We start from the raw sequence: 26,383 nt of genomic DNA on the forward strand, positions 1-26,383 counted from the left end.
ACTTTTGGAGTTGGAGCTACAGGATGCAAACTTTTGCCTGAAGAAGCTGGCCTTAGCTTTCCTGACTGACTGCGTGTATTGGTTCCTGACTTCCTGAACAGTTGCATGTCACGGGGCTATTCGATGCTATTGCAGTCCGCCACAGGATGTTTTTGTGCTGGTCGAGGGCAGTCAGGTCTGGGGTGAACCAAGGGCTGTATCTGTTCTTGGTTCTGCATTTTTTGAACGGAGCATGCTTATCCAAAATGGTGAGGAAGTTACTTTTAAAGAATGACCAGGCATCCTCAACTGACGGGATGAGGTCAATGTCCTTCCAGGATACACGGGCCAGGTCGATTAGAAAGGCCTGCTCACAGAAGTGTTTTAGGGAGCGTTTGACAGTGATGAGGGGTGGTCGTTTGACTGCGGCTCCGTGGCGGATACAGGCGATGAGGCAGTGATCGCTGAGATCCTGGTTGAAGACAGCGGAGGTATATTTGGAGGGCCAGTTGGTCAGGATGACGTCTATGAGGGTGCCCTTGTTTACAGAGTTAGGGTTGTACCTGGTGGGTTCCTTGATGATTTGCGTGAGATTGAGGGCATCTAGCTTAGATTGTAGGACTGCCGGGGTGTTAAGCATATCCCAGTTTAGGTCACCTAACAGGACAAACTCTGAAGCTAGATGGGGGCGATCAATTCACAAATGGTGTCCAGGGCACAGCTGGGAGCTGACGGGGGTCGGTAGCAGGCGGCAACAGTGAGAGACTTGTTTCTGGAGAGAGTAATTTTCAAAATTAGTAGTTCAAACTGTTTGGGTATGGACCTGGAAAGTATGACATTACTTTGCAGGCTATCTCTGCAGTAGACTGCGACTCCGCCCCCTTTGGCAGTTCTATCTTGACGGAAGATGTTATAGTTGGGTATGGAAATCTCTGAATTTTTGGTGGCCTTCCTGAGCCAGGATTCAGACACGGCAAGGACATCAGGGTTAGCAGAGTGTGCTAAAGCAGTGAGTAAAACAAACTTAGGGAGGAGGCTTCTGATGTTGACATGCATAAAACCAAGACTTTTTCGATCACAGAAGTCAACAAATGAGGGTACCTGGGGACATGCAGGGCCTGGGTTTACCTCCACATCACCCGCGGAACAGAGAAGGAGTAGTATGAGGGTGCGGCTAAAGGCTATCAAAACTGGTCGCCTAGAGCGTTGGGGGCAGAGGATAAGAGGAGCAGGTTTCTGGGCATGGTAGAATATATTCAGGGCATAATGCGCAGACAGGGGTATGGTGGGGTGCGGGTACAGCGGAGGTAAGCCCAGGCACTGGGTGATGATGAGAGAGGTTGTATCTCTGGACATGCTGGTTGTAATGGGTGAGGTCACCACATGTGTGGGGGGGTGGGACAAAGGAGGTAACAGGGGTATGCAGAGTGGATCTAGGGGCTCCATTGTGAACTAAAACAATGATAACTAACCTGAACAACAGTATACAAGGCATATTGACATTTGGGAGAGACATACAGCGAGGTATACAGTAATCACAGGTGTTGAATTGGGAAAGCTAGCTAAAAACAGTAGGCGAGGCTAATCAGCTAGCACAACAAACAGCAGGTAAAATGGCGTTGACTAGGCAACTGGGTCGACAGATAAAACAAACAAGCAGAATGGAGTACCGTGATTAATGGACAGTCCAGCGTGCGTCAGCTATGTAGCCAAGAGATCAGTGTCCAGGGGGCAGCGGTGGATGGGCAGGGAAGCTGGGCTGGCGAGTGTTATCCAGGTTTAAAAAAAAAAAAAAAAAAATAAATAAATAAAAAAAAAAACCAACAATGACTAAATAGCTTGTAGCTAGTTAGCTGGTTAGCGTCTGGAGGTTCTTGAGTGTGTCATAAAAATAAAATAAAAATTAAAGGTGATAGCGATTCCGTATCACAGTGGGTGAAGCAGGTTTCCGGAAGGTATAAACAAAAAATAAAAATCAAAGAGAGATAGAAAGTAAATGGGTTCAGAGTGTTTAGAACGCAGTGAGCCAGATGGTTAGCAGGCCTGTGCTAACAAGCTGAAATGATCCCTCAGCAGGCAATGGGAGAATGACAAGGCATTCACAAACACAGGCCAAATATATTTTTTGCATTTTATGAGAGAACCCCCTTGAAGTGCTGCATGAAATAACGAAGATCTTGTATGAATGGAGCTTTCTCCAAGACACCACCTCTTTTATCTGTACATACCTGGAGCGGCTCACTCAGTGTAAAACTGAGTGTGTTTAGGGCCCGAAGTTTTGTTTTGGCGTAATAAAGAGATATTTCATGTGTGACACACTGGTACCCTATGGGGATAACAACCATATAGCACAGGCTCAAATCAAATCAAATGTATTTATATAGCCCTTCGTACATCAACTGATATCTCAAAGTGCTGTACAGAAACCCAGCCTAAAACCCCAAACAGCAAGCAATGCAAAAACTCCCTAGAAAGGCCAAAACCTGGGAAGAAACCTAGAGAGGAACCAGGCTATGTGGGGTGGCCAGTCCTCTTCTGGCTGTGCAGGGTGGAGATTATAACAGAACATGGCCAAGATGTTCAAATGTTCATAAATGACCAACATGGTTAAATGATAATAATCACAGGCAGAACAGTTGAAACTGGAGCAGCAGCACGGCCAGGTGGACTGGGGACAGCAAGGAGTCATCATGCCAGGTAGTCCTGAGGCATGGTCCTAGGGCTCAGGTCCTCTGAGAGAGAGAAGGAAAGAGAGAATTAGAGAGAGCATAAATTCACACAGGACACCGGATAGGACAGGAGAAGTACTCCAGATATAACAAACTGACCCTAGCCCCCCGACACATAAACTACTGCAGCATAAATACTGGAGGCTGAGACAGGAGGGGTCAGGACACACTGTGGCTCCATCCAATGATACAGGGCCAAACAGGATGGATATAACCCCACCCACTTTAACAAAGCACAGCCCCCACACCACTAGAGGGATATCTTCAACCACCAACTTGCCATCCTGAGACAAGGCCGAGTATAGCCCACAAAGATGTCCGCCATGGCACAACACAAAGGGGGACGCCAACCCAGACAGGAAGATCACATCAGTGACTCAACCCACTCAAGTGACGCACCCCTCCTAGGGACGGCATGAAAGAGCACCAGTAAGCCAGTGACTCAGCCCCTGTAATAGGGTTAGAGGCAGAGAATCCCAGTGGAAAGAGGGGAACCAGCTAGGCAGAGACAGCAAGGGCGGTTCGTTGCTCCAGAGCCTTTCCGTTCACCTTCACACTCCTGGGCCAGACTACACTCAATCATATGACCCACTGAAGAGATGAGTCTTCAGTAAAGACTTAAAGGTTGAGACCGAGTTTGCGTCTCTCACATGGGTAGGCAGACAATTCCATAAAAATGGAGCCCTATAGGAGAAAGCCCTGCCTCCAGATGTTTGCTTAGAAATTCTAGGGACAATTAGGAGGCCTGCGTCTTGTGACCATAGCGTACATGTAGGTATGTACGGCAGGACCAAATCAGAGAGATAGGTAGGAGCAAGCCCATGTAATGCTTTGTAGGTTAGCAGTAAAACCTTGAAATCAGCCCTTGCCTTGACAGGAAGCCAGTGTGGGAAGGCTAGCACTGGAGTAATATGATCATATTTTTTGGTTCTAGTCAGGATTCTAGCAGCCGTATTTAGCACTAACTGAAGTTTATTTAGTGCTTTATCCGGGTAGCCGGAAAGTAGAGGATTGCAGTAGTCTAACCTAGAAGTAACGAAAGCATTGATACATTTTTCTACACAATTTTTGGACAGAAAGTTTCTGATTTTTGCAATGTTACATAGATGGAAAAAAGCTGTCTTTGAAACAGTCTTGATATGTTCGTCAAAAGAGAGATCAGGGTCCAGAGTAACGCAGAGGTCCTTCACAGTTTTATTTGAGATGACTGTACAACCATTAAGATTAATTGTCAGATTCAACAGAAGATCTCTTTGTTTCTTGGGACCTAGAATAAGCATCTCTGTTTTGTCCGAGTTTAAAAGTAGAAAGTTTGCAGCCATCCACTTCCTTATGTCTGAAACACAGGCTTCTAGCGAGGGCAATTTTGGGGCTTCACCATGTTTCAGTGAAATGTACAGCTGTGTCATCCGCATAGCAGTGAAAGTTAACAGTATGTTTTCGAATGACATCCCCAAGAGGTAAAATATATAGTGAAAACAATAGTGGTCCTAAAACAGAACCTTGAGGAACACTGAAAAATTACAGTTGATTTGTCAGAGGTCAATCCATCCACAGAGACAAACTGATATCTTTTCGACAGATAAGATCTAAACCAGGCCAGAACTTGTCCGTGTAGACCAATTTGGGTTTCCAATCTCTCCAAAAGAATGTGGTGATCGATGGTATCAAAAGCAGCACGCACTAAGGTCTAGGAGCAGAAGGACAAGTGAAAAAGTTTAATGAAAAAAAAGTTGAGGGAAAAAACAAAAGTATAAACGGTAATTAAAAAGTAAAAACATAAAGTTGTAAGGTTGGCAACAAAACGCACAGCAACACGTAAACAACTAATGCAAAAACTAACTATACTCAAAATACCTAGAATTAGACCACATCATATGCTAATCACCAGGCATCTGATTAAACCCTTTTTTCAGTTGGGTACAATCATTTACAGCACAATCAGGAAGTATTCAGACCCCTTGACTTTTTCCACATTTTGTTACATTACATCCTTATTCTAAAATGGATTAAATAAAATGTTTTCCTCATCAATCTATACACACAATTGTAACGGCGTTCTTCGTTTGTCAAAAGAGAGTCGGACCGAAATGCAGCGTGGTGGTTACTCATGTCTTTAATGAAGAAAAACAAAAGCGATACATTAAATAACTATTAGAAACAAAAACAACAAACGGAACGTGAAACCTAAATACAGCCTATCTGGTGAACACTACACTGAGACAGGAACAATCACCCACGAAATACAAAGCGAAACCAGGCTACCTAAATACGGTTCCCAATCAGAGACAACGAGAATCACCTGACTCTGATTGAGAACCGCCTCAGGCAGCCAAGCTCATACAACACCCTTACTCAGCCGCAATCCCAATAATACAAAAAACCCAATACGAAATACAACAACATAAACCCATGTCACACCCTGGCCTGACCAAATAATTAAAGAAAACACAAAATACTAAGACCAAGGCGTGACAACAATACCCCAAACACAGTGGAAACAGGTTTTTAGACGTTTTAGCAAATTTATAGAAACAAGTATTCAGACCCTTTGCAATGAGACTCAAAATTGAGCTCAGGTGCATCCTGTTTCCATTGATCATCCTTGAGATGTTTCTACATCTTGATTGGAGTCCACCTGTGGTAAATTCAATTTATTAGACATGATTTGGAAAGGAACACACCTGCCTATACTGTATATTGATTTGTTCTGCAAATGTCCATCCAAGCAAATCCAGACTGTGATTAATACCCTTGTGCAAAGTTGTCCAGAAATAAATATTATTCTTGCCAGGCTCAAATTACCATAACTACAATCAAATATGTCCAACCTTGGATGATAAAGTTATCTTGTAAGTCCATCAGCACTCTAATCCTCCATTCTGAAATTAACCCTACCATCAAATAGTACAAATAGATAATAACAAGTCACCTTTATCATAATACAGATGCATGGCTTAAAAAGTAGACTTGAGGTACATTTTATCCATGCAGGTAAAGGAACAGGACGGGTGAGAGGAAGGAGGGAGGGAAAGGGATACCTCTTGGCTTGAGTTCAGATCCGATCCAGACTGTTGATAGCTCATTTCTTGAGGATACATAGTGGTGTTGATGTCCCATAAGGAATCCTTCACAGCCAGTTGGAGCTGTCATCATAAGGGGCCATGAGTTAAGTGATATCTGACTCAGCACATCTGAGGGCTTGGACCAGGCTCCCTCAGAGAAAAAAAATGCATAACAAACATTAAACGAGAGTGAGAGAGAGACAGAGAGAAAGAGGAGAGGGAGAAAGACAGAGTTTAGAAGAGCGAGGCCCAAAATGAGGCTGTACTCATTACATCTACAACATTAACTTCAGTGCTGACGCATTTCATTTGTGTCCCAATGCATTTCATTAGGCTCCTAACATCTAACGGATTTTGCCAAAGCACTCAAGTAATATGATAATTATGCCACTACTGAAAACCTTTGCTTTCACAATGATCAATCCAGATTGAACAGACTCACTATGTTTATTCCCAATGCAGGCTGTGTTTTGAATAAGCAAGATGTGCAACTTGATTTTCAATGTAAAATGTTGAGATACAATGTTTAGTGGAGATTTGAATTTTGTGTTTTGTGGAGTTACCACATATCAAGTAAATAATTTGGAAGCCAATGTAAAGTAAGCTACTTTATGTACTTTCAACAAACAATATGTATGGTTTTGGAATTCGGACACTACTTTGACATTCGTGAATTTAAGAAACACTTAAATTATTATTAAATATGCTATTAAAGTTGCGATTCAAACAATAGTATACTGTATTGCTGTAGTGTATAAGGTCACAAGCCAAACCAAATCAGAAGGGCAAGAGCATAAAAAATGAAAACAAATGGCATTTGAACCATTCCCGCAGTCTGTAAATTACTCTTGTTGGGCTGTGAATGTTGTGGTAGCCTACATTATATACCACTGCTATTGAGACACTAAGACTGACGGCGAATATTCATTGCTATGCTGTGAGAGTATGCACTACTATGTAAGAGTATACTGTGAGAGTGAATGTAATAATAGAAAGCACAATTTACTGTAAGGGTTTGGTGTACTCTGAGTGAGACAATGTGGTAGATGGTGAGTGTGTGAGGATTTTTAGCCAGGTTTGCAGTAGATGTGTGGATTTAGGTTCAGTCCTGGCTCAGATGGGTCTCATGGGGCTTTCTCTTGGGGTGGCAGGGGAACCAAAAACCACTGACATTGAACTCCTCACTCAAGAGCTCGAGGAGCCCATCCACAGGGGGATAGGGGGATAGGGATGCTACTGCTCATGGAGCCACCATGACAGCCTGGAGACACAAACAACTCCAAGCACGAATCATCAGCTGCTCAGAGAAGCCTTGGCATTAGAGGGGTCCATCGGACAAAATATAGTATTTCAAGATCTTCATAGCTCCAATTGATTTAGTGTTTTCTTGACCATTTTCATTCCAAATGAAACAGCATAGTTCCAGTTCTCTGCTCACGTCACATACAGGGGGTAAAGGATACTACGCAGGGCATGTACAGTATAGGTTGATAGATGTTTGTTTTTTTACATAAAATAAGGCCTGGCAAAAATGTATGTATGTAAACTTCTGACGTCAACTGTACACCTGTTCTGAAAGGCCCCAGAATCTGCAACACCACTAAGCAAGGGGCAGCACCAAGCAAGCGGCACCATGAAGACCAAGGAGCTCTCCAAACAGGTCAGGGACAAAGTTGTGGAGAAGAAAATATTTAAAAAATGTCAGAAACTTTGAACATCCCACGGAGCACCAAGAAATCATTATAAAAAAAATGGAAAGAATATGGAACCACAACAAACCTGCCAAGAGAGGGCCGCCCACATACACTCACGGATGAGGCAAGGAGGGCATTAATCAGAGAGACAACAAAGAGAGAAAGGATAACCCTGAAGGAGCTGCAAAGCTCCACAGCAGAGATTGGAGTATCTGTCCATAGGACCACTTTAAGCTGTACACTCCACATAGCTTGGCTTTACGGAAGAGTGGCCAGAAAAAGCCATTGCTTAACTTCTTGGTGACTGGGGGCAGTATTGCGTAGCTTGGATGAATAAGGTGCCCAGAGTAAACAGCTACTCAGCCATAAAAGCTATAATATGCATATAATTGATGTATTTGGATAGAAAACACTCTGAAGTTTCTAAAACAGTTTGAATAGTGTCTGTGAGTATAACAGAACTCATATGGCAGGCGAAAACCTGAGAAAAATCCAACCAGGAAGTGGGAAATCTGAGGTTTGTAGTTTTTCAACTCATTGCAATATACAGTGTCTGTGGGGTAATTTAGCACTTCCTAAGGCTTCCACTAGATGTCAACATAATTTAGAACCTTGTTTGATGCTTCTACTGTGAAGGGTGGCCGAAGGAGAGGGGATTGAGCCAGGTGTCTGGCAGATTGCCACGAACTCGTGACGCGCGGTCATGTGAAAGTTAGCTTTCGTTCCATTGCTTTTCTACAGACAAAGGAATTCTCCGGTTGGAACATTATTGAAGATTTATGATAAAAACATCCTGAAGATTGATTCTATACTTCGTTTGACATGTTTATACGACCTGTAATATAACTTTTTGGACTTTTCGTCCGACCTTTCGGCTCATTTGGATTTGTTTACCAAACGCACTAACAGGAGGTATTTGGACATACATTTTATCAAACAAATCAAACATTTATTGTGGAACTGGGATTCCTGGGAGTGCATTCTGATGGGGAGAATCAAAGGTAAAGGAATATTTATTATGCTATTTCTGACTGATGTTGACTCCACAACATGGCGGATATCTCTTTGGCTGTTTTGGTTTCTGAGCGCCGTACTCAGATTATTGCATGGTATGCTTTTTCCTTAAACATTTTTTGAAATCTGACACAGCGGTTGCATTAAGGAGAAGTTTATCTAAAGTTCCATGTTTAATATTTGTATCTTTTTTCAATTTTTTCAAAATGTTTTGGATATAAATATGCACTTTATCGAACAAAGCATACATGTATTGTGTAACATGAAGTCCTATGAGTGTCATCTGATGACGATCATCAAAGGTTAGTGATTCATTTCATCTATATTTTTGTGACTCCTCTCTTTGACTGGAAAAATGGCTGTGTTTTTCTGTGACTTGGTGGTGACCTAACATAATCGTTTGTGGTGCTTTCACTGTAAAGCCTTTTTGAAATTAGACACTGTGGCTGGATTAACGAGAATTGTATCTTTAAAATTATGTGAAATACTTGTATGCTTGAGGAATTTTAATTATGAGATTTTTGTTGTTTTGATTTTGGCGCCCTGCTCTTTCACTGGCTGTTGGCGGGGTGGGATGCTACCGTCCCGAATATCCCAGAGTGGTTAAAGAAAAAAATAACCAATCACGTTTGGTATTCGCCAAAAGGCATGTGGGAAACTCCCAAACATATGGATTTTTTGTATTTTATTTTACCCTTATTTAACTAGGCAAGTCGGCTAAGAACAAATTCTTATTTTCAATGACGGCCTAGGAACAGTTGGTTAACTGCCTTGTTCAACGGCAGAATGACAGATTTTTACCTTGTCAGAAAGTACTCTGGTCAGATGAGTCTAAAATTTAGCTTTTTGGCCATCAAGGGAAACGCTATGTCTGGCGCAAACCCAACACCTCTCATCACCCCGAGAAAACCATGTTGTTTATCATTGGCAGGGACTAGGAAACTGGTCAGAATTGAAGGAATGATGTCTGGCGCTAAATACAGGGAAATTGCTGAGGGTAACCTGCTTCAGTCTTCCAGAGATTTGAGACTGGGACGGAGGTTCACCTTCCAGCAGGTCAAGGACCCTAAGCATACTGCTAAAGCCACACTCGAGTGGTTTAAGGGGAAACATTTACATTTCTTGGAATGGCCTAGTCAAAGCCCAGACCTCAGTCCAATTGAGAATCTGTGGTATGACTTAAATATGGCTGTACACCAGCGGAACCCATCCAACTTGAAGGAGCTGGAGCAGTTTTGCCTTCAAGAATAGGCAAAATTCAAACATCCCAGTGGCTAGATGTGCCAATACATACCCCAAGAGACTTGCAGCTCTAATTGGTTGGTCTACAAAGTATTGACTTTGGGGAGGTGAATAGTTATGCACGCTCATATTTTCATTTTTTTTGTCTTATTTCATGTTTGTTTCACAATAAAAAATATTTTGCTTCTTCAAAGTGGTAGCCATGTTGTGTAAATCAAATGATACAAACCCCCCCAAAATCCATTTGAATTCCAGGTTGTAAGGCAACAAAATAGGGAAAATGAATTATTTCGCAAGCCACTGTATCAAAGGCTGATGGACATTGTCCTGCGGCCACATCAGGACCTGGGAAGACGACTAGGAGAAGGTATAGGTGTGACTGATGGACTCCCAGTGCAGCACTATTGACAGAGCCACCCACCTCATTATGTTCAACCAGGGTACGATGAGCAGACCGTGGCACTGGCTGCAGTACAGTGGACAGTGGCACCCAGTTCAACACTGTGGAAGGCTGCACTATCTTCAGAACCAGGTCAGCTGAAGTCGGCCCCACAGTTCTGCTCACCCAACACACCTGTGCAGAATTACTAATCAGCACACATGCAAGCATTCCCTAATCAACCGACCAGCACGAAAGTGCAGCCTGGACCTCACTCAAGTGAGGCAGTTAGGAAGACAGCCACAGCGTGCCTACTCGCCCACTTACACTGTTTTTCGCGCTCGCCTTCCACAGACTCATCAGAAGGAGAGTTACGGACTCTGCCAGTGAGGCCACACCGCCGCAAGAGTCTACAGGTGGCCGCCATCTTTAACCACCCTTTTGCCTGAATGGTTGTGGACTAGAATGCCAGAGACGCTAAGAGCCAAAGTAAAAGCATCTGAAACATGAACTCATTTGTTGTGTTTACTCATTGCCGCTTGTGTAGTTGGGCACAGCCCACTCCTCCTGACAGTCACCATATGGCAACTCCAGAGCAGACAGCCAAGATAGGATAGTGGACATGTTTTTTTTTTTTTTTAAGATAAAAAAATATTACTTTTTTTATGTGCCAGCTCAACCCAAACAGCAAAAGAGTGCACCGGAACATCCCTATGCCCATCAGCAATGCAGTGAGAGAGTGGAAGGTTATCTTGAATTCAGGCAGCCATATTGGACTAGCAATGAATCAAACGCTTATTTCTAAATAATGAGGTGATGGCAGCAGTGTATGTGCAAGGTTTTAGACTAATCCAATGAGGCATTGCATTTCTGTTCAAAATTGTGTATCAAGACTGCCCAAATGTGTCTAATTGGTTTATTATACATTTTCAAGTTCATAACTGTGCACTCTCCTCAAACAATAGCATTGTATTATTTCACTGTAATAGCTACTGTAAATTGGACAGTGCAGTTAGATGAACAAGAATTTAAGCTTTCTGCCAATATCAGATATGTTTATGTCCTGGAAAATGTTAGCTCAACCGTCCTGCGGGGGGAACACCGATCCTGTAGAGGTTTAACTTCCTGACTGATGTCTTGAGATGTTGCTTCAATATATCCACATCATTTTCCATCCTCATGATGCCATTTATTTTGTGAAGTGCACCAGTCCCTCCTGCAGCAAAGCACCCCCACAAAATGAAGCTGCCACTCCCATGCTTCACGGTGGGATGGTGTTCTTCGGCTTGCAAGCATTTTTCCTCCAAACATAACGATGGTCATTATGGCCAAACAGTTCTATTTTTGTTTCATCATACCAGAGGACATTTCTCCAAAAGGTACGGCTGTTGCAAACAATCTGGCTGTTTTAAGGCGGTTTGGAGAAGTGGCTTTTTCCTTGCTGAGCGGCCTTTCAGGTTATGTCGATATAGGACTATTTTTACTGTGGATATAGATACTTTTGTACCGATTTCCTCCAGCATCTTCAGAAAGCCCTTTGCTGTTGTTCTGGGATTGATTTGCACTCTTCGTACCAAAGTACATTCATCTCTAGGAGACAGAATGCGTCTCCTTCCTGAGCGGTATGATGGCTGTGTGGTCCCATGGTGTTTATACTTGCATACTATGTTTTATACAGATGAACGTGGTAACTGTAGGCGTTTGGAAATTGCTCCCAAGGATGAACCAGACTCGTGGTGTTTTTTTTTCCGAGGTCCTGGCTGATTTCTTTAGATTTTCCCATAATGTCAAGAAAATAGGCACTGAGTTTGAAGGTAGGCCTTGAAATACATCTACAGGTACACCTCCAATTGACTCAAATTATGTAAATTAGCCTATCAGAAGCTTCTAAATCCATGACATCATTTTCTGGAATTTTCCAAACTATTTAAAGGCACAGTCAATTTAGTGTATGTAAACTTCTGACCCACTGGAATTGTGATTCAGTGAATTATAAGTGAAATAATCTGTCTGTAAACAATTGTTGGAAAAATTACTTGTGTCATGCACAAAGTAGATATCCTAACCGACTTGCCAAAACTATAGTTTGTTAACAAGAAATTTGTGAGGTGGTTGAAAAAGAAGTTAATGACTCCAACCTAAGTGTATGTAAACTTCCGACTTCAACTGTATATACAGATGACGTCAGAAGTTTACAAATTTCTGGTTAACATACTATAGTTTTGGCAAGTCTGTTAGGACATCTACTTTGTGCATTACACAAGTAATTTTGAACATGTCACCCTCCCTAGGAGATGGGGTGACCTCAACAATTTATTGTTGAAATGAGAGGCTGACTGGATCTTTAATTTAAAGACCCTTGCTCCCTTCGGTCCCAACGTAGACTTTGATCTGAAGCCGAATAATCTTGTGATTCTTGTGATTTTGCTATTGTAATTGTTTGTAGGCTTATGTAGCCAAATTTGATCTATGATTGGAAACTATCCATTTATGTTTTTTTATACTATTTTAATATATGAGAATTAACCAATGATATCAGCCCACACCCGGCCATGATTACAGACACCTGTGTGTCTTTTGACACTCTATTAATGAGTCATCCCGCAGTGTTTGTCATTATACCCTGATGAAAACAGCTTGTCTCTCGAAACTTTGGACATACATATTTTTGTATCTGAGCTCCTAGAGTGTGCGGCTCTCCTTTTATTTTTTTATGTATTCGCCGCATGTGACAAATACAATTTAATTTGATTAGATTTTTAGAGTCGATAACAATAGCACAACATCAAAAGACGTGTAACTATATGTATTCTTGTCAGGCAGGACCATACAGCACTAAATGAGAGCAACTTTGACTTTGATATGTCCGCATATTTTATCTCTGTGCTTACAGATCTATATTTCTAGGAGGCATTAAGATATCCTAATGTTGTTCGGTTTGTGTATGTAGGACAGACAATTGACTATTTGTATTCCTAATTTTTGACAAAATCAGAGCTTGCAATATTGGGTTACATGAGCTTATGTGGCCCACCACCCTCCTGCCTGGCATCATTCTGGATGTTTTGAGTTTATAGGTCACAATAGCTATAAATGTAACCACTTTTGCAGTACAATTTTCTTTTCACAACCATCCTTTTCATTAATGGGAGACATTAGAGATTGAAAAAAAAATCATGGTTGTGTTTTGTTCTACCTCAGGTATGGGTATCTAAAAAATGTGGATGCCGTGCCACTAGCCTATTTCCTTTCAGAATGCGCTTTTCTCTGAACAGGCTTGATTCATCGCCTTGTTTTCTGTGTGATATATTGTCTTGGATTCTAGTGCTTCATTGTAGCTTTGCTGATGTACATGCACAATTATCTCTCTCTCTCTCTCCCTTTCCCCCTCCCCTCTCCATCCCTCCCTCCCATTCCCTTCATGTTAAAAGCTGAGAGGAATCGTGTTCGAGGCAGATCCTGGTTGGGGAGTTAATTAAAATGGCAAGTTGCAACCCACACAGTCAAAACAATGGATGCCCGGTTTAGAAAAGGCGCAGGGGGATATTAAACAAGCACAAAATAAAGCACTGCTTAGAAGCAGGTAATATAGACTCTCTTTAATTACTTCTGCTAGAGAAGGGTATGGTGTTTGTTGGCACACTTGACTGTAGACCAGAAGAAACACTCAGGATAGATGTTATTATTATGCACATGTGCTTAAAAAAGAAAGCCTAAAAAGAAAATTGTACAGGAGATTACGCTGATTGTGCTTTTGACCCAGCAGCCATGCCATGCCATGTCCACAGCTCGGATAAGGAATCCTATAGCCGAGAAGGGGAAGAGGATCTGCTTATATGGCCCCCGAATTATTTTGTTAGCATGGCTGCACAATGCACACTCAAGCTCCGGCAATAGGGCCATGCAGGACATGAGCTGTTGCCATGGTAACCAGCTCAGCTCTAGCAGCCCAGGAAAACTGTGTCATTATCCTCCGCTATGGATGGGAGCAAAGCGAGAAAGAGAGAGGCTGCAGTCCACAGCCTGCTCATGCATCTTACAAACCCCATCACAATTTGCACAATTTTCTCTCCTCTATTCAAACCTTTCTTTTTTTGCTTTCCATTTGTTGGAGAGTACAGTTTTCACAGTAATAGGTAAACAACAAGCATAATACCAGAGCCAAAATTCAGGAAAGATAGCAGGCTGAAATGGGATGTGTAGCTTTTCACATTTGCTGTCAAATTTCTGAAATTCACAAAAATAACTGTCACCACCAAGTTATGTGAACACCAACCAATTGAAATATGTACTACACTTTCCTGTCATTAAGCAACTCACCACATGACACGAAGATATATAATCCATTACAGGATCTTATTGAATTCAAACACAAAATAAATTGACAACAGTTCAACATGATATTGATCCTCAACATATAAAATACAGATGTGTGTGGACAAATCTGAAGACATTTGTGGAAGTTGTTGCAATGTGTGTTTGCTTGTGTGTATGTAAGAGAGTAAGTAACTGCTTGCGTATACACCAGTGCAGTATGTATATGCAAACCAAAGTCCACATCGGAGGAATTACATTCTGAACTAATTACATAGGTGTGTAAATAGAGGCACCCTACTGTGATGGGCTGTGCTCCACATGATTTCCCCAGGTAGAGCTGAGCCTGCCGGGTAGCACGTGTGTGTGTGTCTGTGTGTGATCCTCCCCCTCCCTCAAAATGAAAGCCTTTCCATTCCCTCCTGCTCTGAAGCATCTCTCCAGAGACCAGAGAGATGTGTTTGCTCATGAAGCATCACTGTACTAGTGTCCACTGGTCAGGATCAGAATTTCCTTGGAAACAGCAGATGGCACAGCTGCGACTGATTAACACATTCAAATATCACATTCATGTAGCATTTGTTGCTTCCTCCTCTCCTTCTTCCCTTGTTGCCTATTTTACCTACGGTGTCAATATCAGTCACACGACTGTTTCCGCATACATGAAAGAACTCAATAGAGGGAAGGAATATGGTTGAAACATTAATTGAGATGTCAAAATGCAGCCTTTTAAGAGTGTATTTGATCTTGGCCATATTCTATTTAAATGCAGAGCCCTTCATCACACCCTCATAAAATGTGTCTGTCCCAAAGTATTTTTCCTCTTTTGACTATTGGATTAGTCATCTTTCTTTTCAGGCAGTGGTCCTAAATGTGTGATATATACTTGACACTCGTATTTGACCAGGCAGTGAACAGAGTAGCAAGTGTTTACGTTTGTACTGGTAACATACTGTAGTCTGGCTATTTTGGGTTCTTTCCACTGGTCAGGAGCATAATTTCCGTAGAAAGCAGAGAGCACAGCTGTGTCTGACTAGCACATTCAAACACCACATTCAAGTAGAATTAGTTGCTTCTTTTCCTCCTCTCCTCGTTCCCTGTTACCTCTTTTACCTACTGTGTCAATATGAGAGTCACATGTATGTTTCCACAGATATAAAAGAACTCAATAGAGGGAAGGAATATGGTTTAAACATGAATTGAGATGTCAAAATGCAGGGTTTTAAGAGTGTCTTAACACAGCAAGAACATTGTTTCTTGTAACAGAATGGATTTGTTTGCCATCTAACTCACACTCTTCATAAGAGCTTAGGTAAACGGTAGCAGTTATTGGTGGTTTGCTAACGACTGAAACAAATGACTGAACAAAAATGAGGTGTGGTTGTGTTGAAAGTGCAATCATACTAATCAGTGTGTCTCTTGTTTCCTGCCCGCAGCGCCAAACACTGCGCCGTATGGGAGTACAGGAAGAGCGGAAGTCCTGCTGGCCTGTCGGTACCTGATCCTGGCTCTCTCCTCCTTCATCAGTGTGTACTAGTGGAAGGGCAGCCATACACAATGACTGTAAAGAGCCCTTCAAGCATTTATGAATCCTTTGACAATGCTCATGTCTGGATCAAATCTGGTACAGTTTGTTGAAAGCAGTGTGGGATATAATCAGCATTACTTATGTGGGGATGATCATTTTATTTCTGTTGAATTTCTCATCATGTAAATACTTAAAAATCGTTAGTTTTTTTTATTTTGATTGTCCACTTTGTGAATCAGTGCTCATTGTCCCCTTTCAAAGACCATGAAAGCTCCGAAATGAGTTATTTTATTATTCTCTCACCAGGAGGTGGTGATGCGGAAATTGACATTTTCATCTCAGTTTTTGTAAATGGCTCAAAAGATGCCATTGTGTGTCCCTCAATACATCAATGCATCATTTCCATACCAATGTTGTGGCCAGTATTGAAAGTATACAGGGTTAAAAAAGGAAAGCATAATTTTAGATACCATTCATTACAAATTAAGGTAAGAGCATGGTAGAATGATGACATATTTTGAGATGTGCTATTATAATAATACAATAGCTGAAATGCTGCACAATAGACATTGGAAAGGGAACATTTCAGACATATTTGATCTTGGCCATATTCTATTTGACTGCAGAGCCTTTCATCACACCCCCATAACATGTTCTCTGTCCCAAATCATTTTTCCTCTTTTGACTATTGGAATAGTACTCTTTCTTTTCAGGCAGCGGTCCTAAATGTATGATATAACTTGACACTCATATTTGACCAGGCAGTGACCAGAGTAGCAAGTGTTTACGTTAGTACTGGTAACATACTGTAGTCTGGGGGGGTAATATAATTGACATAATTACCATTTCATCAGAAAACAGCTCACTCATTTTCAATACTGAAGGGAAGACAGTTTTCCTCTCTGAGGACAATACAGTATAAGTTTACAGTTTTTCATTTGTATTTCTATGGTTTGAGAGAGATGCGTTTACAAGTTTACAGAGGTCCTGAACATGAAGAGGAAGACCTCTGATGAAGGGATACTTAGGTATTAGTAAAGATCTTCCAATATAGTAACGTTTAAGACAACATTTAACACTGACTAACTATGGATCTAGACAAATGGAAATACTTTCCATCCCGAAATTGACAAATAACATTAGCCTTCTAATTTAAGATCAAATATTTAAATAACCAAAATGGGATTGGTAAATGGAGGATAAAGAGGATTTATGCATTATGATGTGTTTCAGTTTGAGTTTTATGAATCATATCTTCCACAGGACAAGGGAATTATGTCTGCCAACTTCTTAAAACACAGATTGGTCTAATGAACAAAACGTGTACTATAAAACCGGAGACAACATAGCCATCGAGATATAAATCTGAAAGCACAAATACTGTACTTGCTGTTATTTTTGATTGTGTAGTGTTTTGTTTTTAAAATATATAGTGAAGACATTTTTGGTTGATTAATTTTCTGTTTTTATTATTTTGTTTTTACTAGAATTGTTTTCAGCCTGTTTTGTGGTATATGAAAATACTGCACCATATAATCTTGTTTTAAATGTAAGTATGATGCAAAATGGGTCAGAAATATATTTATTATCTTCCTTTGTGAAAACACTGTAAAAAAAACAACAACAAAAAAACGATTTAAAACGTGAATCTGGATATGTGAAATTATTTCAATGAAGCACAGTATGGCATAGTTTATAATGTTGTCAATTAATTTAGATGCCATCACTGTTGTTGATTCTTGTCAAAACAATAGATTAAAAAAGAGATGTTTGCAATCTAATTATCTAATTTTTGAAACTGAGGTGGTGTGAACCAATATAACAGTATTATAGAAATGAGTAAATTGTGTGTATATTTGGAGAAAATAGGATTCCTTTTGATCTTATTGGTAGAGCCGGTGTGTAGTTTAGTTTTCACACACTTGTTTGATGATGTGCAGAGAGTATGATTGTGCTGCATGTCAAAATTAACCTGTGTTTTAAGGTGGCCAGTTTACAAATAATCAATACTTTTATGGGTAAAACCAGTTTTAAGAATGTTTCAGCTCTATGACAAAAAAAGAGCATTGCATACTAAAACTCACCAGGCTACATCCATTTGTGTTTTGTTTGAATCTAACTTGAGTATTTATGTGACAATACTGTGTTGCTATTTTCAAGTCTTAGTAAGAGTGGCACATTGGTGACAGCATGGAGTGTGTTGGTTGCCTGTCTAAGCAGCTCAGAACATGGAATTATTTCTTCATGTAAAATGTACTGTGTGTTCATTATTTTTGATTATACAATTTGGCATTAACCAAGACCATTTATATAGTCACTATTATTTGCAATTTCCTGATGTTTCCTGATGTTAACAGACTTAAAATTACACATTTGAGTTAAAGAGCAACTGCCCCTAAAAACGAACTTCTCCTTTTAAAAACAGCCTATGCGGTATCGATTTGAGTAAATAGGATAATTTTGGTCATAAAGTCAGTCTTGTCCAAAACCCAGATTTGCGAGATGATAGGGGGGGGGGAAGTATGTAACGGAATGAAGGGTACCGTAACGGTTTTCCTTGGGTTGGGTTCATTTCAATCCTGCCCACAGCTGGCAGCACTCAAGTAATCATCAATTCAGAGTGTAGCTGCACACGGACCGATCTTAATGCCCATGGTCAATTTGGTTTGACTTCGATATCCCTATAGGGCATTTCAATAGCTCTGAATTTCAATAACTTAACCTCAAACCAATAATAAATTGTAGAAATTAATATACAAATATTGAAAGCATTTAATGAGACTTAAAGGTGTCCAACATAAAAATATTGTACCATTTACATTGTGTCATTTTTTGACAGATCCTAACTAGCCCCAAAGATAGGCTATCCAAAGTCAAACCAACTCTGCCAGAGTCCCACACCAGCCAGCTGAAGCTAATTGGTGAATGAAGTTGGCTAGCAATAGCTAGCCTAGGCAATTTGAAGTTACAAGACTTGGTTAGACTGTTTCAAGTTATCTAGAACAGGGTTTTCCAAACTCGGTCCTGGGACCCCCCTGGGTGCATATTTTGAGTGAATGTGCAAACACTTGCCACGTGTGAACACACACATTTTTTTTTCTTCACAAAAGTAGTGCTGTATTAGCGGACCGATATAGCTGTCTGTAGCACAGGTAAACAAAAAAATAATAATGAGCCCTCCCCCCTCCATCTATTGAGATGTTTCATAGACAGTGTTTGATGCGGACACCACTGTGCCACAGTCCACTATACCAATCCAGTATGCATTTGGGTAAAAAGCTTGTGCTGTTTAAATTAGACTAACATATCTGGGTCATGTTCATTAGGGCACACAACAGAAAAAAACACTTTAAAATGTTTTGCAATGGATAACTAAATTGAGTGTTTCTTATTGGACAGGAAGGAACTGGGTTTCTTTTTTGACAAAGAGATAAATGAACATGACTTTTCCACTCTAACTTTAAGAGGTGGGTCACAACAACAGTTATAATTTCAACAGAGGATAATCCAAATCAGAGTACATTTGAAAACCAAGGTTGTGTTTATTAGGCTTCACTTTGTCAGAAATGAGGCCCTGGCACACATCTGCAGAGGTTATCCCCCTGTGAATAAGGTGACCTGTCTCTGTAATAGCTGTTAACAGAAAATCATTCAGCTTTCACATTTCAGATAAGAGGATATTTAAGTATTCATGCAATTACGACCAGGCCAAGCTCTGACTTTTCCCTTGAGTTTTACCACTGCAGTATTGGGGATGACTTCAAAGAGTGCTCTTCAACTCACTTGATATTGTGATAATCCCTCAATTTAAATGTTCAATGCTTTGAATACAGAATAGAAGGCATTGTTTTGAATAATGAAACAACAGCTGTCAAATGAGTCCACAAGGGGAACAAGTAATGTACTGAATGTGCCTTTAAAGTATTTAAATAATACGTTAAATACCATATCCTAGCCTCATTTATAAAACAATTATTGCACCTCTAGATAAGGCCCTTGGAGAAGGGTAATTTACAGGGCGTAAGTATTTCAACAATATCAAAAGATTCATGATTGCTTAATCATTCCATATCTTGAATTTGCTGTATGTTATCGCTTAAATATCACCAGTCATATTAAGCTTTTCAATAATCCAAGCAAAGTGCTACATGCAGGTTAAGCTCATTTGATCAGATGTGGATAATTTCCCCCATTTTGTCTGCAACTATTTGCTTGTATTGGGTTTATGTGGTAAAATGTAAAAAATAAAAATAAATGATCAGGCTTCATACAGTGTTTCATTGCAGTATGCTGTGAAAACAGTTTATTTCTTGTAGATAGTGTAATAGTTACATTCCAAGCAAAATTCAGTAAAAGAACACTCAGTTAGTCTAAAGCATCCTCAGCAAAAATCAATCCACATCGTTATAGGAAGTCAATGAGAGCATGGGCAAACCTTATTTAAGTGTGTTTTTATTGATTACTGATTATCCCTGCATGGCTCCCGAAAAGGCGCAGCGGTCTAAGCCACTGCATCTCAGTGCTAGTGGTGTCACTACAGACCCTTGTTCGATCCTGGCCGTGATCAGGAGTCCCATAGGGCGGCGCACAATTGGCCCAGCATCGTCCGGGTAAGGGGAGGGTTTGGCCGGGGTAGGCCATTGTAAAATAAGAATTTGCTCTTAGCGGACTTGTCTAATTAAAAAATTACTCCCCATTATCAGACCTCAGGAAAGATACCATTTTTTATGTTATATCGTTGGTGTGCATCTCTGAGCGATGTTCTTTCAATTCCTGGGGTCATTTTATTGTGCATCTGAGCTATTGCCTTTCAAGCAGACAAAACTCGTCATACCAGCTACCAATGGATAGAAAAGCATTTGACGTGTTAGTCATTTATCAGACTCTCTCTACAATTAGTGAATTTTTCAGACCCCAAAAGTAGAATAATGTCCATTGAATCACAGTGCCAAAACCGAAGTGCGTGGCCACTCCCGATTGTTATCTCATCAACACACAGTAATCAACTGTAATTAAACAGTAATTAAAACAGCATCGTTTGTAAGTCTACTATTGTCTGCTAAAACATGTGTAACGGAGTTAAGAACATACCATAACCTCACTCCACAGCTAGCTTGAAATGTCCCAGATGGCGCATCTTCTGTATAGCTAGAACAGTTTATATTTTGTCATGCGGGCGGTCAGGTGTGTTGCGAGGTAGAGGACGCTGGTTCAAGCCCAGTCAGAGGCAAGTTCAGGGAGGCAAAGCTTTTATGCTAACCTAGCACACTGGCGCCGGGTATACAATCATACTTAGACTAAATGACCTGGAAGAGTTATTTTAAACCTGTTTATGCTATGTCAAAATTTGAGAATTTACATTGGTGACTGTTACTCAGGCTTTGAGTATTGAAAACAGTTTATTTCTTGTCCTCGAACAACTTGCTATTGCTTGATTGGCAGTATGAGAGGATATGCTGTTGTTTATCGAGAAGATTAGGATGCTGTCCGGCCTCTTTCTCTCTTGCTTTTACCTGGCTCTTCACAAAGGAATCTGTTGGCTGAGTGAATGGAGAATGGCCAGAGCCGTTCTGAGAGAGGCGATTCCTCTGACCCTGCAGTTAATAAAATCCTTCCTGTGCCTTTGTCAATTTTTACTGGGCGATTTTGTCAAACGCTGGAGGTGCTGCCTGCCCGGGCCCTCTGTGTCCACTCCCTGAGCAGCATACTGAGTAAAAACCTCTGTGTTTTTAAAGTACTCACATTCAACTCAGTGAATACGCTTGTAGCACAGCAGGCAAGAGCTCTCCTCGCCCCTGTCAACCCAAGCCACAGACCCCTTCTACATTTTTGATAACTGATCTTCAGGCGAGTCTTCATACAGCATTGTGTGGTGGAAAATAGTAATGTAAAAATATATATATATCTGGTTTGCAGCATCTGTCTTGAACTTTTGAAATTGTCCATTTTTATTTGTGAGTGGCATGAATGTATCTCGCTGTTGATAGTATCCTTTTCGACAGTACAATAGCTGCTAAAAAGTGGAACGTGTGGCTTTAAAAGGCATACTATGAAGTATTTGTCAATCTCTCCCTCAATACTTTCACTGAGCTGGAAAATAAGTTAGCAAGGCACTGATGCAGAGACTCCGATAATGCTACATTTTAAAGCAAGCTATCTAATCATAGATAGTCTCCATGTGCAGTTGATGACTGAATCGAGAAATGAGAAATGTTTTTATGTAAACTTTGAGAGCAATTGTCAGTTTCAAAAAGGACCAAGCAGGGTGTTGTATAAAAAATATCACTATGAAACTAAATACAGTAAAATCCAATTCGGTTTTTGTTATTGTGCCTCTGATGACACATGTTATTGTTTCATACTGAATGACTTGGCAATTCCTGAGTTCTTGCCATGATGATCTTTAAATCATTGATTTAATCATAACCAACAACCACATGATGTTGAGTGTAAGAGGGAACCATTTATGACATTTCACTGAACCATTAGTTTCTATGGAATGAAGCACAGAGTAGACAACGATTTGCTTTTTCACCCAGGCAACCTTTCAAAATCAACACACTATCATTATTTATTTGAAATTCGTGACATGCACACGAAGAATACACTTTTTTGTTTGTATTACAAGATTTTCATCACAACACATTTAATGTGTATTACACGATCTTCTTCATAACGCATTTGTGTACATTATACGAATTCCAATTTGTTGTGGCTAACGTTAGCTTGACTAGCTAGGTGGCTAATGTTAGCTAGGCTAGGGGTTAAGGTTAGGCTTAGGAGTTAAGGTTAGAGTTAGGGGCTAGGGTTAGAGGTTAGGTAACATGCTAGCTAAGTAGTTAAGGGTTAAGGTTAGGGTTAAGATTGGGAATTAGGTTAAAGGTTAGGGGAAGGGGAAGGGTTAGCTAACATGCTAAGTAGGTCTAAAGTAGCTCAAATGCAAAAGTTGTCGGGGATGAAATTCAAACACGCAACCTTTGGGTTGCTAGACATTCGCATTATACACCGACCAACCTCCTTCCTATTTTATATGTCTTAAGTAACCTACCATATTTATCTGTGATTGAAAATCATGCACTGTACACTAAAATATTGACTTTTTTTGTGTGCCTGTCACGAATTTCCAATTAGCAAATCTATTTCCCAATAATCTCTGATACTGGGGTCTTCAAAATATGAGGTGCAGCATTTCCTTGTCTTATATATCTTTCTCTCTGTACATATGTTTATTTCATGATATCCTTTTTTTTACAACAATGTTGATGATTATGTGGAGTAGATGGTTACACCATAACAAAAAATATTTGTGTAGATAAAAAAATGTGGCAATTTATTTCATCCTCAAATCATCATTTAGAAAATTTTGTGATGAGAATTTTGAAATGGTTATCTTTACTCAAATGTGTATGAAGGTCCTTTAGCCACCAGGGATATAGTTGTATATTTATAGGCTCTAGATCACTGGAATGACATATATGGCTTTAAGTGGCATTGATATATATTGATATTTGTCAACAACAAAAAAAATCATGTACTTTAATTACTTTAAAGCTTACATTGTGTATAGCACGTATGCAAGTTAATTTTCATCATGTTTGATGTAATTTTTGTAGCAGTGGTTTGATACTAATAAATGGCAGTTTATGATGGAACTGTAGGATGCTCTGTATTGTCTGATTTGAGCAGTGAAGTGACTTTTGGGCCACTGTCACCAGAGACACTGACACTGTGCACGTTGTTATTTCACAGAGAAATGTATGCAACATTTGTCTACCTAGATTTGAGGTGCTCAGGTATGAAGAGTACCTCCAACAATGCTGCATTTCACTGTCCAGCCAAATCAAGTACAAGTGGCCATTGACCGACACTTCAGCCCCTCTCAAATCATTAATAATGTCAGAGCTGAGAAAAGAGGGCTAAATCAGTGTGGTTGGCGGAATAACGGACTGGAACCAAAATCTGGAGACAGCAGTCCTCTGGGACCGGCGCTGAGTAGTCCTGCTATACAGTCTAATTGCCCCCCTCCCACCCACACATCTAATTTGCAGTGGCCTGATGCTGAGTGCTACAGAGTACTGATGAAGTCTACATCACACTCTTTAGATCCCCCACGATTAAAAAACTGCCATGGTTTCACAGCTATTCTGTAGGTGGATAGAGCAATAATTATTCCAAACCATTGACTCTATTCAATCAGATCCGCTTTAGCCAACATCTATATAGCAGTGGAATTGTGTTAAAGCTATCAAATTCACAAGTGGCTTCTGAGGGAGAGGAGTATATAATCCTTGTACCACTTCGGTAATAACTGGGTAATAAGATGGTAATAACTACGTATTTACCAGGTAATTAGCTAGTAATTACAATTAGTAGTTACCATGTTGTTTCCCCCCTTTCCATACATCCCAACCAGCCCCCATAAAGCACAAATCATCATTATTTGCATATGCACTGTTCTTCAAGGAATTGTACTTTATTATTTGATTTATGTTGTAACACAACCAGAGTCATCTGGGTAAATAGAAATATCGCACTAGTGCCACAATCTCGCACTACCCCTTTTAAAAGTGTGTCTCGGCAGAAATATATACAGTGTCTTTAAAAGGTTTTCACGCCCCTTCACCTCTTCCACATTTTGTTGTGTTAGCGAGTGAATGTTAACTTAAAATAAGGGTTACATGGAGAAAATCAGACCTCTCTGAAATGAAAGTGGATGGCCCTTCAGCAAAATGTATTTGACCTAAACCCTCACTGAACGCTTGAACAAAAAACACAAATGACTCTCCCCTATACCCAAAATAATAATTCAAACAACGTGGATAGCAGAGACATTGTCAGCATTTACACTCACTTGTTGGACGGACCAGAGCCTTAGATATTTACTTTTAGAAACTCTTCTTCGTCCCATAAGCATTACATGGCAACGGCGGAATATTGATCATGCTCAGGAATGCGGGCCAGAAGGTTGTGGGTTTGAATACCACCGTGGACCAAAGTAGGGGTGGAAAGATCACCTATATAGTAAAAGCGTTGCGTGAATCTGTCATCGTATTTGCAGATCTAAGAAAAAATTTACTTTTATAAAGATTACAGTGCCTTGCAAAAGTATTCATCCCCTCGGCATTTTTCCTATTTTGTTGCATTACAACCTGTAATTTAAATAGATTTATGGACATACAGTCGTGGCAAAAAGTTTTGAGAATGACACAAATATTAATTTCCACAAAGTTGCAGCTTCAGTGTCTTTAGATATTTTTGTCAGATGTTTCTATGGAATACTGAAGGATAATTACAAGCATTTCATAAGTGTCAAAGGCTTTTATTGACAATTACATGAAGTTGATACAAAGAGTCAATATTTGCAGTGTTGACCCTTCTTTTTCAAGACCTCTGCAATCCGCCCTGGCATGCTGTCAATTAACTTCTGGGCCACATCCTGACTGATGGCAGCCCATTCTTGCATAATCAATGCTTGGAAATTGTCAGAATTTGTGGGTTTTTGTTTGTCCACCAGCCTCTTGAGGATTGACCACAAGTTCTCAATGGGATTAAGGTCTGGGGAGTTTCCTGGCCCTGGACCCAAAATGTCGATGTTTTGTTCCCCGAGCCACTTAGTTATCACTTTTGCTTTCATACTGGAAAAGGCAATGTTCAGTCACCAAACTGTTCCTGGATGGTTGGGAGAAGTTGCCATTCGGAGGATGTGTTGGGACCATTCTTTATTCATGGCTGTATTCTTAGGCAAAATTGTGAGTGAGCCCACTCCCTTGGCTGAGAAGCAAACCCACACACGAATGGTCTCAGGATGCTTTACTGTTGGCATGACACAGGACTGAGGGTAGCGCTCACCTTGTCTTCTCAGGACAAGCTTCATTCCGGATGCCCCAAACAATCGGAAAAGGGATTCATCAGAGAATATGGCTTTACCCCAGTCCTCAGCAGTCCAATCCCTGTAGCTTTTGCAGAATATCAGTCTTTTCCTGATGTTTTTCCTGGAGAGAAGTGGCTTCTTTGCTGCCCTTCTTGACACCGGGCCATCCTCCAAAAGTCTTCGCCTCACTGTGCATGGAGATGCACTCACACCTGCCTGTTGCCATTCATGAGCAAGCTCTGTACTGGTGATGCCCCAATCCCGCAACTGAATCAACTTTAGGAGACGGTCCTGGCGCTTGCTGGACTTTCTTGGGCGTCCTAAAGCCTTCTTCACAACAATTGAACCACTCTCCTTGAAGTTCTTGATGATCTGACAAATGGTTTATTTAGGTGCAATCTTACTGGCAGCAATATCCTTGCATGTGAAGCCCTTCTTGTGCAAAGCAACGATGACGGCACATGTTTCCTTGCAGGCAACCATGATTGACAGAAGAAGAACAATGATTCCAAGCACAACCCTCCTTTTGAAGCTTCCAGTCTGTTATTCGAACTCAATCAGCATGACA

At 40.6% G+C, this 26,383-nt stretch overlaps 1 protein-coding gene across 3 annotated transcripts in view; it reads left to right on the forward strand.

Moving 5' to 3' along the window:
* The window catches only part of negr1 (neuronal growth regulator 1), a 339,493-nt gene extending 315,892 nt beyond the window's left edge, over positions 1-23,601 (forward strand). For 2 of the 3 annotated variants that reach the window (XM_035774610.2, XM_035774611.2), the window contains one exon: positions 15,853-23,601. In XM_035774610.2, coding sequence (XP_035630503.1) covers positions 15,853-15,953 — 101 coding nt within the window. In that variant the 3' untranslated portion in view covers positions 15,954-23,601. Of the gene's footprint in view, positions 1-13,533; positions 13,580-15,852 lie in introns of those variants that run through there. The other variant, XM_035774612.2, reaches the window with a different exon arrangement.
* The last annotated feature ends 2,782 nt before the right edge of the window (positions 23,602-26,383 follow it).

The sequence above is a fragment of the Oncorhynchus keta genome, chromosome 8, assembly GCF_023373465.1.
Source record: "Oncorhynchus keta strain PuntledgeMale-10-30-2019 chromosome 8, Oket_V2, whole genome shotgun sequence".
In the NCBI taxonomy this organism is placed as follows: domain Eukaryota; kingdom Metazoa; phylum Chordata; class Actinopteri; order Salmoniformes; family Salmonidae; genus Oncorhynchus; species Oncorhynchus keta.